This window comes from Somniosus microcephalus, chromosome 20 (assembly GCF_052327205.1).
Source record: "Somniosus microcephalus isolate GS21.2 chromosome 20, FLI_Smic_1.0, whole genome shotgun sequence".
NCBI classification, from domain to species: domain Eukaryota; kingdom Metazoa; phylum Chordata; class Chondrichthyes; order Squaliformes; family Somniosidae; genus Somniosus; species Somniosus microcephalus.
In genome coordinates this window covers 10,634,490-10,651,955 of record NC_141006.1, presented here as the reverse complement: position 1 = coordinate 10,651,955, position 17,466 = coordinate 10,634,490, and the positions used below count along the sequence as shown (strand labels likewise).

The 17,466-nt window shown below is 47.8% G+C and overlaps 1 protein-coding gene across 2 annotated transcripts in view; it reads left to right on the top strand.

Moving 5' to 3' along the window:
* The first annotated feature begins 3,600 nt into the window (after positions 1-3,600).
* The window catches only part of LOC147103056 (cytosolic 5'-nucleotidase 1A-like), an 88,680-nt gene continuing 74,814 nt past the window's right edge, over positions 3,601-17,466 (top strand). For both annotated transcript variants that reach the window (XM_085962329.1, XM_085962328.1), the window contains exons 1-3: positions 3,601-3,849; positions 6,428-6,595; positions 13,402-13,531. In XM_085962329.1, coding sequence (XP_085818455.1) covers positions 3,775-3,849; positions 6,428-6,595; positions 13,402-13,531 — 373 coding nt within the window. In that variant the 5' untranslated portion in view covers positions 3,601-3,774. The remainder of the gene's footprint in view (positions 3,850-6,427; positions 6,596-13,401; positions 13,532-17,466) is intronic.

The window sequence follows — 17,466 nt, the reverse complement described above, 5'->3', positions numbered from 1 at the left end:
ACAGGTTGTCTTGGCTGACAAGTTAGGAATGAACTTTCCAATGAAGTTTATCATCCCCATGATGCGTAGTACTCCTTTTTTGTCAGTGGGTCGGGGCATTTTGAGTATGGCGTTTACTTTTTCCATATCTGGCTCTATTCCTTTAACAGATAGATTATCTCCTAGGAAAGTGACTTCCTGGACGCCAAACTGACACTTGGCTTTGTTGAGCTTCAGTCCATTCTGGCGTATGCTCTGTAGCACTTTAGTCAGTCTCTCATTGTGTTCTTTCAATGTGGAGCCCCAGATGATGATGTCATCAACATAGACCCGAACTCCTTCCAGACCTTCAATTATGTGTTCCATCGCTCTATGAAAGATTTCAGATGCAGATGTTATCCCGAAAGGCATTCTGAGGAAACAATACCTGCCAAATGGTGTGTTGAAGGTACAGTATTTGGTGCTCTCTTCATCCAATTTTAGTTGCCAAAATCCTTGTGAGGCATCGAGCTTTGTAAAGTATCTGGCACCTGACATTTCACTGGTGATTTCTTCTCGCTTGGGAATCTGGTAGTGTTCACGTTTTATGTTTGCATTTAAGTCCTTTGGATCCATGCATATTCTTAGATCATTGTTCTTTTTCTTTACACATACCATGGAGTTAACCCAGTCTGTTGGCTCTTCGACTTTCCTGATGACTCCTAGTGTGGTCATTCTGTCCAGTTCTTTCTTGAGCCGGTCACGCAGGGGTGCTGGAACTCTTCGTGGAGCATGTACCACTGGCTGAGCATCCTCCTTTAGCTGGATCTTGTAAATGATTGGTAGAACTCCAAATCCTTTGAACACATCCTGGAAATTGTTTACTACAGAATCCACTGAGTCATCTGGTCTGCTTATGGCACAGTTTATACGGTAGACTCTCTTGACCAGTTCTAAGTCTTCACAAGCTTTGTCACCCAGTAGTGAATCAAGTCCTTCAGCCACAACAGAAAACATGAGATGATGCACTTTGTCTTTGACTGTCACTTTAAGTCTGCATACACCTAAGCTATCTATTTTCTGTCCAATGTAGCTCTTCAGTAGTACTGACTTTTTCTGTATTTTGGGCTTTTCTTTCATATTTTTAATGTCACTCATACTGATTAAATTTGCTTTTGCCCCAGTGTCTAGTTTCAATGTAACTAATGCTCCATTTACCTGCAGTGGGATCATCCATTTGTCCTCTTTTACTGCATTGACGTTATGTTTAGCATTGTTTATTCCTGAGGGCTGCTCATTTTCTGTATCCTTTTCTATATTGTCACATGACACCATTCCTACAAAAAATGTCTCACTTAAATCAGTGTCCTCAATCACATTAACTCGGACTTGTTGCCCTTTCTTTGTTTTTACTTTTGAAAAGCATTGTTTGGCAAAGTGATTCTTTCCATGACATTTTGTGCACGTTTTTCCAAACGCTGGGCATTGTTTTAACTGGCGTTTGTAACCACAGCGTTTACAATTAAAAATTCCTTCCTCCGATTGCTTTTCATTTCTGTTCTGCCCATGTTGCTTCCCCTTGTAGAACACAGCACCGACAGCAGCACTTACTACAATCGCATCATTATTGATTTCACTGAAAGTCTTTGCGTGCTGTCGAGCTAGCTCACTGGCTTGGCATATATTCACAGCATTTTCCAATGTTAGTTAGGTTTCTCTCAACAGACATTCCCTGACTTTTTTATCATGAATACCAAACACAATCTGGTCACGAATCATGCATGCTTTCAGCTCAGAGAAATTACATGTCTGTGCTTTCAGTTTCAGATCGGTCACAAAGCTATCAAAAGTCTCATTTTGCCGCTGTGTCCTCGAACGGAACACGTATCTTTCATAGGTTTCATTCTTTTTGGGAGAACAATGTGTATTAAATTTCTTTAGCACATCGTCTAAATTTTCTCTGTTCTCCTCTGGATTAAATACAAATGTATTAAATACCTCTATCGCCTGTGGGCCTGCAACCGTGAGCAGCAACGCTATTTTACTTGCGTCTGGCTTCGTACCGAATCCGATGACAGCAATGTAGAGTTCGAATTGTTGTTTGAAAGTCCGCCAATTGTAGTCGACATTTCCCGTGAGATTCAAAAACTCCGGTGGCCTCAAATTCTCCATGTCACTTTTCACAATTTTCAGCAGATCTTCACCAATCCTGGTACCATGTTATGTTCATTAATAACTAGTCGTTTGCATTATGAACAGCTAGCTTAGAGCTAGACATTTATTCAGTACACGTTCTCTAGGTACAGCATCTGTAGAGATTCCACATGTGTACTTCTGTGTGCAGGCAGCCATCTTGACTACTGCCTCCTGGGTAGCCTAGTGCATCATGGGTAGTGTAGTCTTAAACACATACAACTAAATATACAGCTCTATACAGCTCTACGGCTCCATCTAGTGTACTACTCCAGAATGACATGTTATTGATCATTACAACCTCCTCTCTCTCATCCCTTACCCCATCACCTCTCTCTCTCATCCCTCACCCCAACCACCTCTCTCTCTCATCCCTCACCCCAACCACCTCTCTCTCTCATCCCTTACCCCAATCACCTCCTCTCTCATCCCTTACCCCAACCACCTCTCTCTCTCATCCCTTACCCCAATCACCTCCTCTCTCATCCCTTCCCCCAATCACCTCTCTCTCTCATCCCTTACCCCAATCACCTCCTCTCTCATCCCTTACCCCATCACCTCTCTCTCTCATCCCTTACCCCAATCACCTCCTCCATCTCAACCCTTCCCCCAATCACCTCTCTCTCTCATCCCTTACCCCAATCACCTCCTCTCTCATCCCTTACCCCAATCACCTCCTCTCTCATCCCTTACCCCAACCACCTCCTCCATCTCAACCCTTCCCCCAACCACCTCTCTCTCTCATCCCTTACCCCAATCACCTCTTCTCTCATCCCTTACCCCAACCACCTCCTCCATCTCAACCCTTCCCCCAACCACCTCCTCTCTCTCATCCCTTACCCCAACCACCTCTCTCTCTCATCCTTTACCCCAACCACCTCCTCCATCTCAACCCTTCCCCCAACCACCTCCTCTCTCTCATCCCTTACCCCAACCACCTCTCTCTCTCATCCTTTACCCCAACCACCTCTCCCTCATCCCTTACCCCAATCACCTCTCTCTCTCATCCCTTACCCCAACCACCTCTCTCCCTCATCCCTTACCCCAATCACCTCTCTCTCTCTCATCCCTTACCCCAATCACCTCTCTCTCTCATCCCTTACCCCAATCACCTCCTCTCTCATCCCTTACCCCAATCACCTCTCTCTCTCATCCCTTACCCCAATCACCTCTCTCTCTCATCCTTTACCCCAACCACCTCCTCTATCTAACCCTTACCCCAACTACCTCCTCTCTCTCATCCCTTACCCCAACCATCTCTCTCTCCGTAGTTGTATCTGTCTTTGTCTGCCCCTCTCTCTATATATATATTTGTTTCTCTGTCCCTGGTGTCTGTCCTCATATATCTGTCTCTCTATAAATATATATCTGTCTCTCTCTCTGTCCCCGTGTCTCTCTCTCTATATATATCTGTCTGTCTGTCTCTGTCCCCGGTGTCAGTATCCCGCTCTCTCTCTCTCTCTCTATCTGTCCCCCGCTCTCTCTCTCTCTCTCTCTATCTGTCCCCCGCTCTCTCTCTCTCTCTCTCTATCTGTCCCCCGCTCTCTCTCTCTCTCTATCTCTATCTCTCTCTCTATCTGTCCCCCGCTCTCTCTCTCTCTCAGGTTAGTGCCGCCGACTCCTATGGATCCGAGCAGGAAGAACGGGGCCCCGGGACCGGCCGCTCACTGTCTGTCCCCCAGGAAGAAGCCGAAAACGGTAAATGTGTTGACTGGCGGGAGGCTGAGGCCCGGGAGAGAGGAGCGGGGCCACACTGTCAGAACAAGCTGCTCCAGCCGGTTTAGAGAGAGAGAGAGACTGGGAGAGAGAGAGGGAGAGGGAGGGAGGGAGAGAGAGTCTGGGAAAGAGAGGGGGAGGGAGGGAGAGTGAGAGAGAGAGAAATAGGTAGGGTGAGAGAAGGAGGGAGAGAGGGTGAGAGGGAAGGAGCGAGGGTAAGAGAGGGAGGGAGAGAGAGGGAGCGAGATGGAGAGAGGAAAGGAGAGACAGACAGGGGGAGGGAGAGACAGACAGAGGGAGGGAGGGAGGGAGAGAGAGACTGGGAAAGAGAGTGAGGGAGAGAGCAGGAGAGAGAGAGAGATGGAGGGAGGGAGAGAGAGATGGAGAGAGAGAGGGAAGGAGGGAGGGAGAGAGGGAAGGAGCGAGGGTAAGAGAGGGAGGGAGAGAGAGACTGGGAAAGAGGGAGGGAGGGAGGGGGAGAGTGCGTGAGAGTGGGAGGGAGGTAGAGAGGGAGAGAGGGAGGGAGAGAGGATGAGAGAGGGATGGAAGGAGAGAGTGGGAGGGAGGGAGAGAGAGGGTGAGCAAGGGAGGGAGAGAGAGAGAGGGTGAGAGAGAGAGACAGAGAGAGAGGGAGGGAGAGAAAGAGAGGGAGAGAGAGATGGATGGAGGGAGGGAGGGAGAGCGCGATGGAGGGAGTGAGAGGGAGAGAGAGAGGGGGAGAGAGAGAGGGAGAGAGAGAGAGAGGGAGAGAGAGAGAGGGAGAGAGAGAGAGAGGGAGAGAGAGAGAGGGAGGGAGTGAGAGGGAGAGTGAGAGAGAGGGAGGGACCTGAACCCACAACCTTTTGACTCAGAGGCGAGAGCGGGATCCACTGAAACAGGCTGATTTGTGAGTGGATTGCAGGAGTGATAGGCAGGGTTGTACAGGGGTGATGGGCAGGGTTGTACAGGGGTGATGGGCAGGGTTGTACAGGGGTGACGGGCAGGGTTGTACAGGGGTGATGGGCAGGGTTGTACAGGGGTGACGGGCAGGGTTGTACAGGAGTGATGGGCAGGGTTGTACGGGAGTGATGGGCAGGGTTGTACGGGAGTGATGGGCAGGGTTGTACGGGAGTGATGGGCAGGGTTGTACAGGGGTGACGGGCAGGGTTGTACAGGGGTGATGGGCAGGGTTGTACAGGGGTGACGGGCAGGGTTGTACAGGGGTGATGGCAGGGTTGTACGGGAGTGATGGGCAGGGTTGTACGGGAGTGATGGGCAGGGTTGTACGGGAGTGATGGGCAGGGTTGTACAGGAGTGGTGGGCAGGGTTGTACGGGAGTGATGGGCAGGGTTGTACGGGAGTGATGGGCAGGGTTGTACGGGAGTGATGGGCAGGGTTGTACAGGGGTGATGGGCAGGGTTGTACAGGAGTGATAGGCAGGGTTATCCAGGAGTGATGGACAGGGTTGTACGGGAGTGATGGGCAGGGTTGTACAGGGGTGATGGGCAGGGTTGTACGGGAGTGATGGGCAGGGTTGTACAGGGGTGATGGGCAGGGTTGTACAGGAGTGATGGACAGGGTTGTACAGGGGTGATGGGCAGGGTTGTACAGGAGTGGTGGGCAGGGTTGTACAGGGGCGATTGGCAGGGTTGTACAGGGGTGATGGGCAGGGTTGTACAGGGGTGATGGGCAGGGTTGTACAGGAGTGATGGGCAGGGTTGTACAGGAGTGATGGGCAGGGTTGTACAGGGGTGATGGGCAGGGTTGTACAGGGGTGATGGGCAGGGTTGTACAGGGGTGATGGGCAGGGTTGTACAGGAGTGATGGGCAGGGTTGTACAGGAGTGATGGGCAATGTTGTACAGGAGTGATGGGCAGGGTTGTATAGGGGTGATGGGCAGGGTTGTACAGGAATGATGGGCAGTGTTGTACAGGAGTGATGGGCAGGGTTGTACAGGAGTGATGGGCAGGGTTGTACAGGAGTGATGGGCAGCGTTGTACAGGAGTGATGGGCAGGGTTGTACAGGAGTGATGGGCAGGGTTGTACAGGAGTGATGGGCAGCGTTGTACAGGAGTGATGGGCTGGGTTGTACGGGAGTGATGGGCAGGGTTGTACAGGGGTAATGGGCAGGGTTGTACGGGAGTGATGGGCAGGGTTGTACAGGAGTGATGGGTAGGCTTGTACGGGGTGATGGGCAGGGTTGTACAGGAGTGATGGGCTGGGTTGTACGGGAGTGATGGGCTGGGTTGTACGGGAGTGATGGGCAGGGTTGTACAGGGGTGATGGGCAGGGTTGTACGGGAGTGATGGGCAGGGTTGTACGGGGTGATGGGCAGGGTTGTACAGGAATGATGGGCAGGGTTGTACAGGGGTGATGGGCAGGGTTGTACAGGAGTGATGGGCAGGTTTGTACAGGAGTGATGGGCAGGGTTGTACAGGAGTGATGGGCAGGGTTTTACAGGATTGATGGGCAGGGTTGTACGGAGTGTGGATAATGCACCTACTGACGGGATGTTCCTTTTCAGAGGGACAGATTTACAAATAGTGTTACATGGCAATTGTTTTACCCGTTTGTCCCGTAGCCAAGTCCACAGTATGCTACGACCATCGCAGTGTCATCCCGGGCCCTCTTTAACATGGAGGAGGAAACTAAGATCTTCCAGAAGGATGGGGTGGAGGCGTATGTCAAATACCAAGTCGAACATGAGAGTGAGCCTTTTGCACCAGGTGCTGCGTTCCCCTTCATCCAGGTAGGAGTCAAGAGTCCTCCCCCTCCGCACATCACCTGCACTGGGCATGCAGTACAGCATCAGCAATGGATCCTTGCTTCTGGTACCCAGAACTGAACACAGTGTCCAGATGGGGTCTGACCAGAGCTCTGTACAGCTGTAACATAACTTCACCCCATTGTATTCCAGCCCCCTTCAGATAAAGGCCAATCTACCATTAGCCATTTTGATTGTTTTTTTGTATCTTTCCAATAACTTTTAGTGACTTGTGTACATGGACACCCAAATCTCTCTGTTCATCCACAGTTCCTCGTCCCTCATCATTAAGAAAATATTCTGATTTGTTTTTCTTGGATCCAAAGTGGATGACCGCTCCCTTCCCCACATTGAACTCCATCTGCCACAGTTTTTCCCACTCACTATCTATCTGTTGGAGCTGCACTCATCCAGGCAAGTGGAGAGTATTCCATCACACTCCTGACTTGTGCCTTGTAGATGATGGAAAGGCTTTGGGGAGTCAGGAGGTGAGACACTCGCCACAGAATACCCAGCCTCTGACCTGCTCTTGTAGCTCTTCAGCAGTGAAGTTAGGAAACACTTCTACACAAAGGGTGGTAGAAGTTTGGAACTCTCTTCCATAAATGGCAATTGATGCTGGATCAATTGTTAATTTTAAATCTGAGATTGATAGATTTTTGTTAACCAAAGGTATTAAGGGATATGGGCCAAAGGCGGGTATATGGAGATAGGTCGCAGATCAGCCATGATCTCATTGAATGGCAGAGCAGGCTCGAGGGGCTGAATGACCTCCTCCTGTTCCTGTGTTCATTGGATGGCGGAGCAGGCTCGAGGGGCTGAATGGCCTCCTCCTGTTCCTATGTTCATTGGATGGCGGAGCAGGCTCGAGGGGCTGAATGGTCTCCTGTTCCTGTGTTCATTGAATGGCGGAGCAGGCTTGAGGGGCTGAATGGCCTCCTGTTCCTGTGTTCATTGGATGGCGGAGCAGGCTCGAGGGGCTAAATGGCCTCCTCCTGTTCCTGTGTTCATTGGATGGCGGAGCAGGCTCGAGGGGCTAAATGGCCTCCTCCTGTTCCTGTGTTCATTGAATGGCGGAGCAGGCTCGAGGGGCTAAATGGCCTCCTCCTGTTCCTGTGTTCATTGGATGGCGGAGCAGGCTCGAGGGGCTGAATGGTCTCCTGTTCCTGTGTTCATTGAATGGCGGAGCAGGCTCGAGGGGCTGAATGGCCTCCTCCTGTTCCTGTGTACCAACAGTTTCCTGACCTGCTTCTTTCAATACCCTGGGATGGAAACCATCGGGTCCTGGGGAATTGTCTATCTTTAATCTCATTAGTTTCTCCATCACCATGTTTTCACTTACCTTGTATCGAGTTTGTTGTGTATGTACCTTTAAGAGAATAACTGGCCTCAGACTGCAGTACCGGCAGTGACCACCCCTGTATAAAAGGCGCTAGTAAGCCTCTGTAGTTTCAGTTTCCCGATTGACTCCATTCAGTAAAGACTTGTTTTGTTCAACTCCTGCTGTCCGTGTCTCAATCATACACGGATATAATACTGGCGACGAGCAGATACGAACTTACCTACAGTCTGCACCACCTCCTGGGATCCATTCCTGCAGCGAAGTGAGCAGAGGTCGAGGCCAGAAGGAAGAAATAAGCAGTAGAAACAGACGTCGACCGTGGGCATCCACCCCTGTGTTAGCGGAGTTGAAGATTGCTGGAGAAGCTGTCGAAAGCGGGGCCTGGTTCCTGTCGACGGTGCTTCAGCTAACCGGGCTGGTGGCAGGTAGTACACTGATCCTTCCTGGGCTGCGGCGGTCGCGAACTCGAGCGGGTGGCTTGCAACGGGGCCGAGCAGCGTTGTCGGGAAGAGGAGAGAGAGAGGGTGGAGCACACAGGGCGCGGCCGGTGCTACGAAGCCGGGCTGCGTACAGACCCGAGAAGAGGGAGGCAAGAGTCCCACAGGGTTGTTCCACGACGGGAAAATAATAAAAAAAGAAATATTAAATGCGCAGGAAACCGCGAGGAGCTGCAGGTTACAACGGAAACCGCGGAAAGCAGCGCTAGCAACAGCGGGGAAGAAGGCAAAGCGCGGGAGGCGCCATCTTAATCAGCGGGGAAGAAGGCAAAGCGCGGGAGGCGCCATTTTGTTAAATCGGGGAAGAAGGCAAAGCGCGGGAGGCGCCATTTTAGATTTTCAAGATGCCGAAGACTGGCTGTATCACTGCCTTTGATAATACAATAGAGGACTGGACCACGTATGTGGAAAGAGTCGAGGTATATTGCGAGGCAAACGAAATAGCCGATGAGAAAAAGGCATCGGTATTGCTAAACTTAATGGGCGCTAGAACGTACGGCCTAGTGCGGGACCTGATTACTCCAGCCAAACCGAAGGCGAAGAGTTTTAACGAAATTGTTGCTGTCCTACAGGAACACCTAAACCCTGCACCGCTGCTGATAGCAGAAAGATTTAAATTCCACAGGAGAACTCAGCATAAAGATGAGAGCAATGCTGAGTACCTTACAGAACTACGCAAGCTATTAAAGCACTGCCAGTTCGGAGCAGGACTGGCAGATACCCTACGGGACAAATTTGTCTATGGACTCCTGAGTGAAGGAACACAGAAGAAGTTACTCTCAGAGAAAGAGCTGACGCTAGATAAGGCTTTCAGCGTGGCAGTATCGTACGAAGCAGCAGCCAGGGGAGCTGCGGAAATACAACAAAAGCCACAGGAATACGGCACCTACAAAATGACACGGGGATTTGCAAAATGTTATCGCTGCGGCAGAACTAACCATGACCATAAGGACTGCTGGTCCAAGGACAAAATATGCAGGCAATGCGGAAAGATGGGACACATTGCACGAGTTTGCAGGTTTGGGAAGAAGACCAGCGACAACAAAAAGGCTACTAAGGAACCGTACAAGAAAGTACAAAAGATGACGGACAATAGTTCCGAAGACCAGATGAGCGATAGTGAATCCGGGAACAAGAGACTAAGCTGTCTCAAACTTCACAATGTAATCGCAAAAGAGGATCACCGAACCATTTGGGTCACCCTCACGATAGCAGGGTCCCAAGTTAAAATGGAATTGGATACAGGATCAGCGCTAACCGTCATGAATCGACGAGACTACGAGCGGCTATTCTCACACATACCCTTGAGAGAGACATCCATTGTCTTGACGACATATATGGGGCAAAAAGTATACCCCAGAGGAAAAGTAAGGGTGCCTGTCGAATACAACGGCAAGAAAATACGGAAATTGTATCTCTACATACTGCAAAATGGTGGACCACCGTTATTGGGACGTGAATGGATCAGGAAGATAAGCCTAGATTGGCACTCCATTCATGCAATGACGGTGGATGGTAAAAAAAATGAAGACGTCACTCCTGGACGATTGTCAACAATCTTAGCTAACGCCAAAGAGGTATTTCAACAAGAACTGGGCACTCTTAAAGGCGTAACCGCCTCGATAAAAATAGAAGAGAATGCAATTCCCAAGTTTTTCAAAGCAAGACGGTACCATATGCAATTCGCCCAGCCGTCGAGGCAGAGCTGGAGAATCTGGAGAAGACAGGCGTGTTGTCTAAGGTCGACTGGAGCGAGTAGGCAACACCCATCGTTCCTGTCATGAAGAAAATGTTAAGCAATAAGTCTGAGGAGCCAAGGAAGGTTCGCATCTGTGGGGACTTCAAGGTGACGGTGAACCCAGTCCTTCACACAGTACAATATCCTCTTCCAAGGATAGAAGACATCTTCGCCTCACTGTCTGGAGGGAAGCGTTTTACAAAAATTGACCTAGCACAAGCACATTTGCAGATGAAGGTTGAAGAATCCTCTAGGAAGTGTCTCACGATAAACACTCACAAAGGTCTTTACCAGTATCATCGATTGGTATTCGGAGTAGCATCGGCTCTGGCGATATGGCAAATAGCGATGGAACAAGTCCTGCAAGGGATTCCGGGGACTCAGTGTTACTTGGACGACATCCTTGTGACAGGTGAAGATGACAGTGAACACCTTAACAACCTAGAACAGGTGCTCACTTTCCTACGGGAACATGGGCTACGAGCCAACCGCCCCAAGTGCGAGTTTTTTAAGAAACAGATATCGTATTGTGGCCACGTGATTGATGAAGAGGGGTTACATAAGTCCCCTGACAAAATTGAAGCGGTTGTTAAGGCCCCAGCGCCTGAAAATGTGTCGCAACTGAGGTCATTCCTCGGATTGGTGAATTACTACCATAAGTTTTTACCGAATTTGTCCACAATTCTGCACCCACTGAACGCCCTACTACGAACGGGAGTAGCATGGAAATGGAGCAATGACTGTAAGCGGGCCTTTCAGAAGAGTAAGGACTTAATCACTTCAAGAGAAGTATTGGCTCACTACAACCCAGCACTGCTGATCAGATTGGCGTGTGATGCGTGTCCCTACGGCATTGGGGCGGTACTGTCACATAAATTCCTTGATGGTTTAGAGAGCCCGATAGCTTTTGCGTCATGCTCGTTAACTTCTGCCGAGCGTAACTGCGCCCAGATTGACAGAGAGGCCCTCAGCCTAGTGTGGGGGGTGAAGAAGTTCAATCACTACCTGCACGGTCAAAAATTTACTCTACTAACCGATCATCAACCTCTTGTCTCCATTTTCAACCCTCAGAAGGGCATACCGATAATGACAGCGCAACGGCTGCAGAGGTGGTCCCTTTTCCTAGGGGCACACCAATATGACATCGAGTACAAAGGAACTAAACAGCATGGGAATGCTGATGGATTGTCACGCCTACCGTTGCCGACGTTGGAAGAAGACCTTGCAGTGGATCCAATGGAGATATTCCACTCAACCATAGTCGAATGTCTCCCTGTGACGAATGCAAACATAGAAAAGGAAACACGAAATGACCCGACAGTATCCCGGGTCTATGATTTAATGGTGAAGGGATGGCCAGCACATGGCGAACCACTGCTGCCAGCAAACTCGCCGAGAAGAGAACAGCTGTCAGTGTGCAGAGGAACCTTGATGTGTGGATCCAGAGTAGTAATTCCACCTAAGTTGACGGATAGAGTGCTCAATGAGCTTCATGAGGGTCATCTGGGTGGGGTAAAAATGAAGAACTTAGCCAGAGCATTTGTGTGGTGGCCGGGAATCGATAGAGAAATCGAAGAGATGACCAAGAGCTGTGCAGGATGCCAGAAGGTCCAAAACGCCCCACCAGAAGCTCCTCTACATCCATGGGAGTGGCCCTCACCTCCATGGCAAAGGGTGCACATTGATTTTGCTGGTCCCTTCATGGACTCATGTTTTCAATTGCGGTGGATGCACATTCAAAGTGGCCAGAGGTAATAAAAATGTCCTCAACCACCACAGAAAAAACTATCACAGTTTTACGAACCATATTCGCCAGGAATGGGCTGCCTGAACAGATTTGCTCTGACAATGGACCACAGTTTGTGTCTGAAGAGTTCCGGAGGTTCTTAAAGAACAATGGTGTAAAGCATTACACATCTGCCCCATATCATCCAGCCACTAATGGATTCGCCGAGAGGTTTGTTCAAACATTCAAGAAGGCTATCAAGGCAATGTGTAATGAAGATATACCCCTACAACACAAGGTGGACAACTTCTTATTTGCCTACCGGAATGCGACACATGCGGTTACCAACCAAACTCTAGCCATGATGTTCTTCAATCGAAGACTACGATGCCGCTTGGATTTGGTTAAGCCAAACGTCCGAAGAGATGTGGAGAACAGGCAGTTTCAGAATATGAATGAAAGGCCGACCAGGAGTTTTAAGATAGGTCAACCAGTTTTGGCCCGGGACTACCGCACTGAGAAATGGCTGCCAGGAACGATTTGTACACGGCAAGGACCTCTCATGTATACCGTGGACGTTGGAGAGAGCATTGTAAGACGCCATGCTGACCAGATTCTAGAGTCACTGGAAAACGTCAACTCCACACCACGATCTGATACACCTGGCAATGAAATCGACGTACCAATTGCAGCTACCGCAGAATCGGTGATATTGGAAGCAGATGAACCAAACAACGACATTGGTCCCGACTCAACCTTGCCAGAAGAACCTGATACCCCAAAGAGGCGTTATCCAGACAGAATCAGGAAGCCTCCTCAAAGACTGAACTTATAATTGCTTAAACTCAACCAATGTATCTAGCAACCGTAATTGTGATTGTAATTAGTTATCATTTAGTTGTTAAATGAATGTTATGTACTGTTTATCTGAAAGGGGAGGAATTGTTGTGTATGTACCTTTTAAGAGAATAACTGGTCTCAGACTGCAGTACCGGCAGTGACCACCCCTGTATAAAAGGCGCTAGTGAGCCTCTGTAGTTTCAGTTTCCCGATTGACTCCATTCAGTAAAGACTTGTTTTGTTCAACTCCTGCTGTCCGTGTCTCAATCATACACGGACATAATAGTTATTTTTAGTTTTCCTCATAGCTCATCCTCCACTGTGAAGACTGATACAAAGTAGCTATTTCATTAGTCTGCCATTTTCTGATTTCCAATTACAGTATCAATTAAATAGTTAATTGTCCTCGCCCCTCCTTAGCTCTCTGTAAGCTGCCCAGGTCCTGAGCTCTGGAAACCTCTTCGCCTCTCTACCTCTCTTTCCCCTTCTTAACACCAACCTCTGTGACCAAGCTTTTGGTCACCTGTCCTAATATCTCCTTACGTGGCTTAGTGTGAATTTTTGTCTGATTACTCTCCCGTTCAGTGCCTTGGGGCGTTTTACTACATTAAAGGCGCTATATAAATACAAGTTGTTGTTTGTGTTTAGGCTGTGGAGGCTGTCAACGAGCAACTGCGAGATCTGTACCCAGACACTGAGGAGCTCTTTGATATTGTTCTGGTGACCAACAATCACGCTCAAGTAGGTGTGCGGCTCATCAACAGCATCAACCACTACGGTAAGTGAAGTGCTGCCCTCGCACGCTGCCCTTGCACACTGCCCTTGCACACAGCCGTCTCTCTCACACACACTCCTCTCTCTCACACACTCCTCTCTCTCACACACTCCTCTCTCACACACACTCCTCTCTCTCACACACTCCTCTCTCTCACACACTCCTCTCTCTCACACACTCCTCTCTCACACACACTCCTCTCTCTCACACACTCCTCTCTCTCACACACTCCTCTCTCTCACACACTCCTCTCTCACACACACTCCTCTCTCTCACACACACTCCTCTCTCACACACTCCTCTCTCACACACACTCCTCTCTCACACACACTCCTCTCTCTCACACACTCCTCTCTCTCACACACTCCTCTCTCTCACACAATACAATACAATACAATACAAATCGCTTTATTGGCATGATAAGGTACATCTTATGTTGCCAAAGCATCAAAATACATTTATGGTTGAACACATAAACGCGGTTCCATTCATACAGTGTATAAACAGGTATATCCCTGAGTTTATAAATATATTTTCGCCTTGTTTATATATACTCTTGTCTTAGTTTACTGGTTGTCCCTCTGTTCATGGCAGGCTGTAACATAGTGTGCCGCCAGTGTTACACAGCTTCTCTCCTCCCCCAGTAGGAATGGGAGTTTTTGGTTGTCAGTCAGATTTCTGAATTCAGGGCATATTTGTGAGAATTTTTGATAGAAATTCTCTCTGATGCCCTGATATTTTCCACAGGCTGTGAGGAAGTGCAGCTCTGTCTCAACTACTCCCTGACTGCAGTGAGAGCATATCCTGTCTTCTCTTGGCAGCCTGGTCTGCCTGTGTCTGCCTTTTTCGATCGCTAGGCTATGTTCGCTAAGTCTGTACCTTGTCAAGGTTCTTCTCAGTTTGTTATCCTTTACCATGGTCAGGTAATCAGCTATGTTGTATTGTCTGTTTAGGGCCAAGTAGCAATTGAGTTTGCTTTGGGTTTTTGTTGTTTCTGCCCAATATGACAGATATTTTTCCTTTTGCTTAGCGACGATTGTGTTGGGTCGAATTCTTTGTGTTACCCTGTCACTGTCCTGGGGCTGGTTATTGTTAGTATTGTTATTAGTTACTTTATTGAGTCCCAGGACTAGTTGACTGAGGGTATTCTTCTTTATGGTCAGCTCTTGGCATTTCAGGGCGTCGTAGTGATAGCATTGGGGGTTGCTCATTTGTAGGTGATTCCAAAATTTGGTGGCTCTTTTTTGGATAGTGATTATTAATGGGTATTGGCCTAGTTCCGCCCTGCATGCGTTGTTTACTGTTTTCCTTTGAGTCCGGAGGATACTTTTACAGAATTCCGCATGTAGGATCTCAATTGGGTGTTTGTCCCATTTTGCAAAATCTTGTTGTGTTAGTGGTCCCCAGACCTCACTGCCATAGAGTGCAATTGGTTCAATTACTGATTTGAAAATTTTGAGCCAAATGCTAGTTGGGATTTCTATTTGGATTGATTTTTTGATGGCATAGAAAGCCCTTCTTGCTTTCTCTTTCAGTTCATTCACAGCCAGTTTGAAGTTTCCCGTAGAACTGATTTTTAAGCCCAAGTATGTGTAGTGAGTGGTTTGTTCAATTTTGGTTGTTCCGACTGTGAAATTTATTGTGGGTCCATGTTGTTTGGATCTTTGCTGGAACACAAGGACTTTGGTTTTTTGGGGATTTATTGTCAGGGCCCAAGTCTGGCAGTACGACTCCAGCAGGTCCAGGTTCTGCTGTAGACCCTCCTTAGTTGGTGACAGCAGAACCAGGTCGTCGGCATAGAGGAGGAATTTAACCTTGGATTCATATAGGGTGAGGCCGGGTGCTGTAGATTGTTCAAGTAGTTTTGCCAATCCATTAATGTAAATATTAAAGAGTGTCGGTGAGATTGGCGAGCCCTGCGTCACCCCCCGCCCCTGTGGGAAGTATTTTGTTTGTTTGTCTCCAATTTTAACTGCACATTTATTGTTTGTATACATTGATTTAATTACATCATATGTTTTACCTCCTACCCCGCTTTCGATAAGTTTCAGGAATAAACCGTCATGCCAGATGGAGTCGAAAGCCTTCTGGAAATCTACAAAGCATGCGTAGATTTTGCTTTTGTTATGGTGAACGTGTTTGTCAATTAGGGTCTGTAGGGTGAAGATATGATCGGATGTTCTATAGTTTGGCAGGAATCCAATTTGGCTTTTACTCAAGACATTGTGCTCTTCAAGGAAGTTTATAAGTCTTTTGTTTATGATGCTACAGAATACCTTCCCCAGGTTACTGTTTACACAGATGCCTCGATAGTTGTTTGGGTCGATTTTGTCCCCACTTTTGTATATGGGTGTTATGAGTCCTTTGTTCCAGATGTCAGGGAAATAACCGACACTCAGAACCAAGTTGAAGAGTTTTAGGATAGCCAGTTTCAGTTTGTCGTCTGCGTGTTTAATCATCTCGTTTAGTATGCCGTCTGTCCCGCAAGCTTTTCCTGGTCGCAGGTCCTTGAGTTTTTCAAGAAGTTCTTTTTCTGTTATTATGGCGTCTAGCGGGTTTTGGTTATCTTTTATGGCCATTTCAAGCTTTTCAAGTTTTTTGCGTATTTGGTGTTGCTCTGGTCCTAGTGTGTTTTTCTGGTATAATTTTTCAAAGTGGTTTACCCATGTGTCCCCATTTTGAATGGACAAATCGTCGTGTTGTTTTTTGTGTAGTGTTTTCAAGTTGTCCCAGAAACAATTCGACTCAATGGATTCCTCCATGGAGCTGAGTGTATTCTTAATAAATTGCTCTTTTTTGGTCCTGAGTGTGTTTCTGTATTGTGTTAGCGTCTGACAATAAGTAAGGCGTAATTCCTCGTTTTCTGGATGTCTGTGTTTTTGGTTTGATAGTTTTCTAAGTTTTTTCCTCATGTTATGGCAATCATGGTCAAACCATTTTTCATAGTTTTTTGTTTTGGGTTTGTTCTTGCGAGCTTTCAAGTTTGCATTTGTTGCCAAATTATCAAAAATATTGTTTAGTTTACTAACTGCCCGGTTTACGCCTTCTTTATTGTGAGTGTATATGTTATCCAGAAAGGTGTCTAAGAGAGCTTGAGTTGATGCATTGCTAATTGTTTTCTGGTATTTTTCCGTGTCGTTTTTGGCCCATCTGTACGATTTTTTGGTGTTGTACAGTTTACTGGGTTGTGTTTCTATGTTGTTTGTTTCTGTCTTTTTGAGAAACATAGTAATTTGACTGTGATCTGACAGTGTTGTTTGTGGTTTGACTGTGAATGCTCTGAAAGAGGATGGGTCCAAGTCTGTAATCATATAGTCTACTGTGCTGCAGCCAAGAGGTGAGCAGTAGGTCGATCTTCCTAGGAGGTCTCCTATGAACCTACCATTGACAATGTACAGACCCAGGTTTCGACAGAGCTGTAGTAGCTGTTTACCGTTGGTATTTGACTGCTTGTCGCAGTTATGCCTGTATGGAAGGGAAGGGATGTCAAAGTGGTTATTCCCGAATACGTAATTGTTTCCCTGATTATTGGTGAAGTCTGGTTCTTCGCCCGTTCTTGAATTGAGGTCCCCACAGATCAACACGTTCCCCTGGGCCTGGTATTGGATAATTTCCCCCTCCATGTTGGAGAAGGTGTCCTCTTTGTAGTACGGGGAATCGATTGGAGGGATATAAAGTGCGCAAATATAAACATCTTGGGTGTTTGAGATAATCTCCCTCTCAAGTTTGAGCCACATATGGTTTTCGCCCTTTTTTATAAATTTGATGTAATTCTTAAGTTCTGTTTTAAACCAGATCAGTATGCCTCCGGAGTCTCTGCCTTGGGTTACACTTGGTAATTTATTGGAGGGGACCACTAGCTCAGTGTACCCTTGGGGACAGCCGGTGTGTCCTTTTCCTTTATACCAAGTTTCCTGTAAAATGATAATATCTAGATC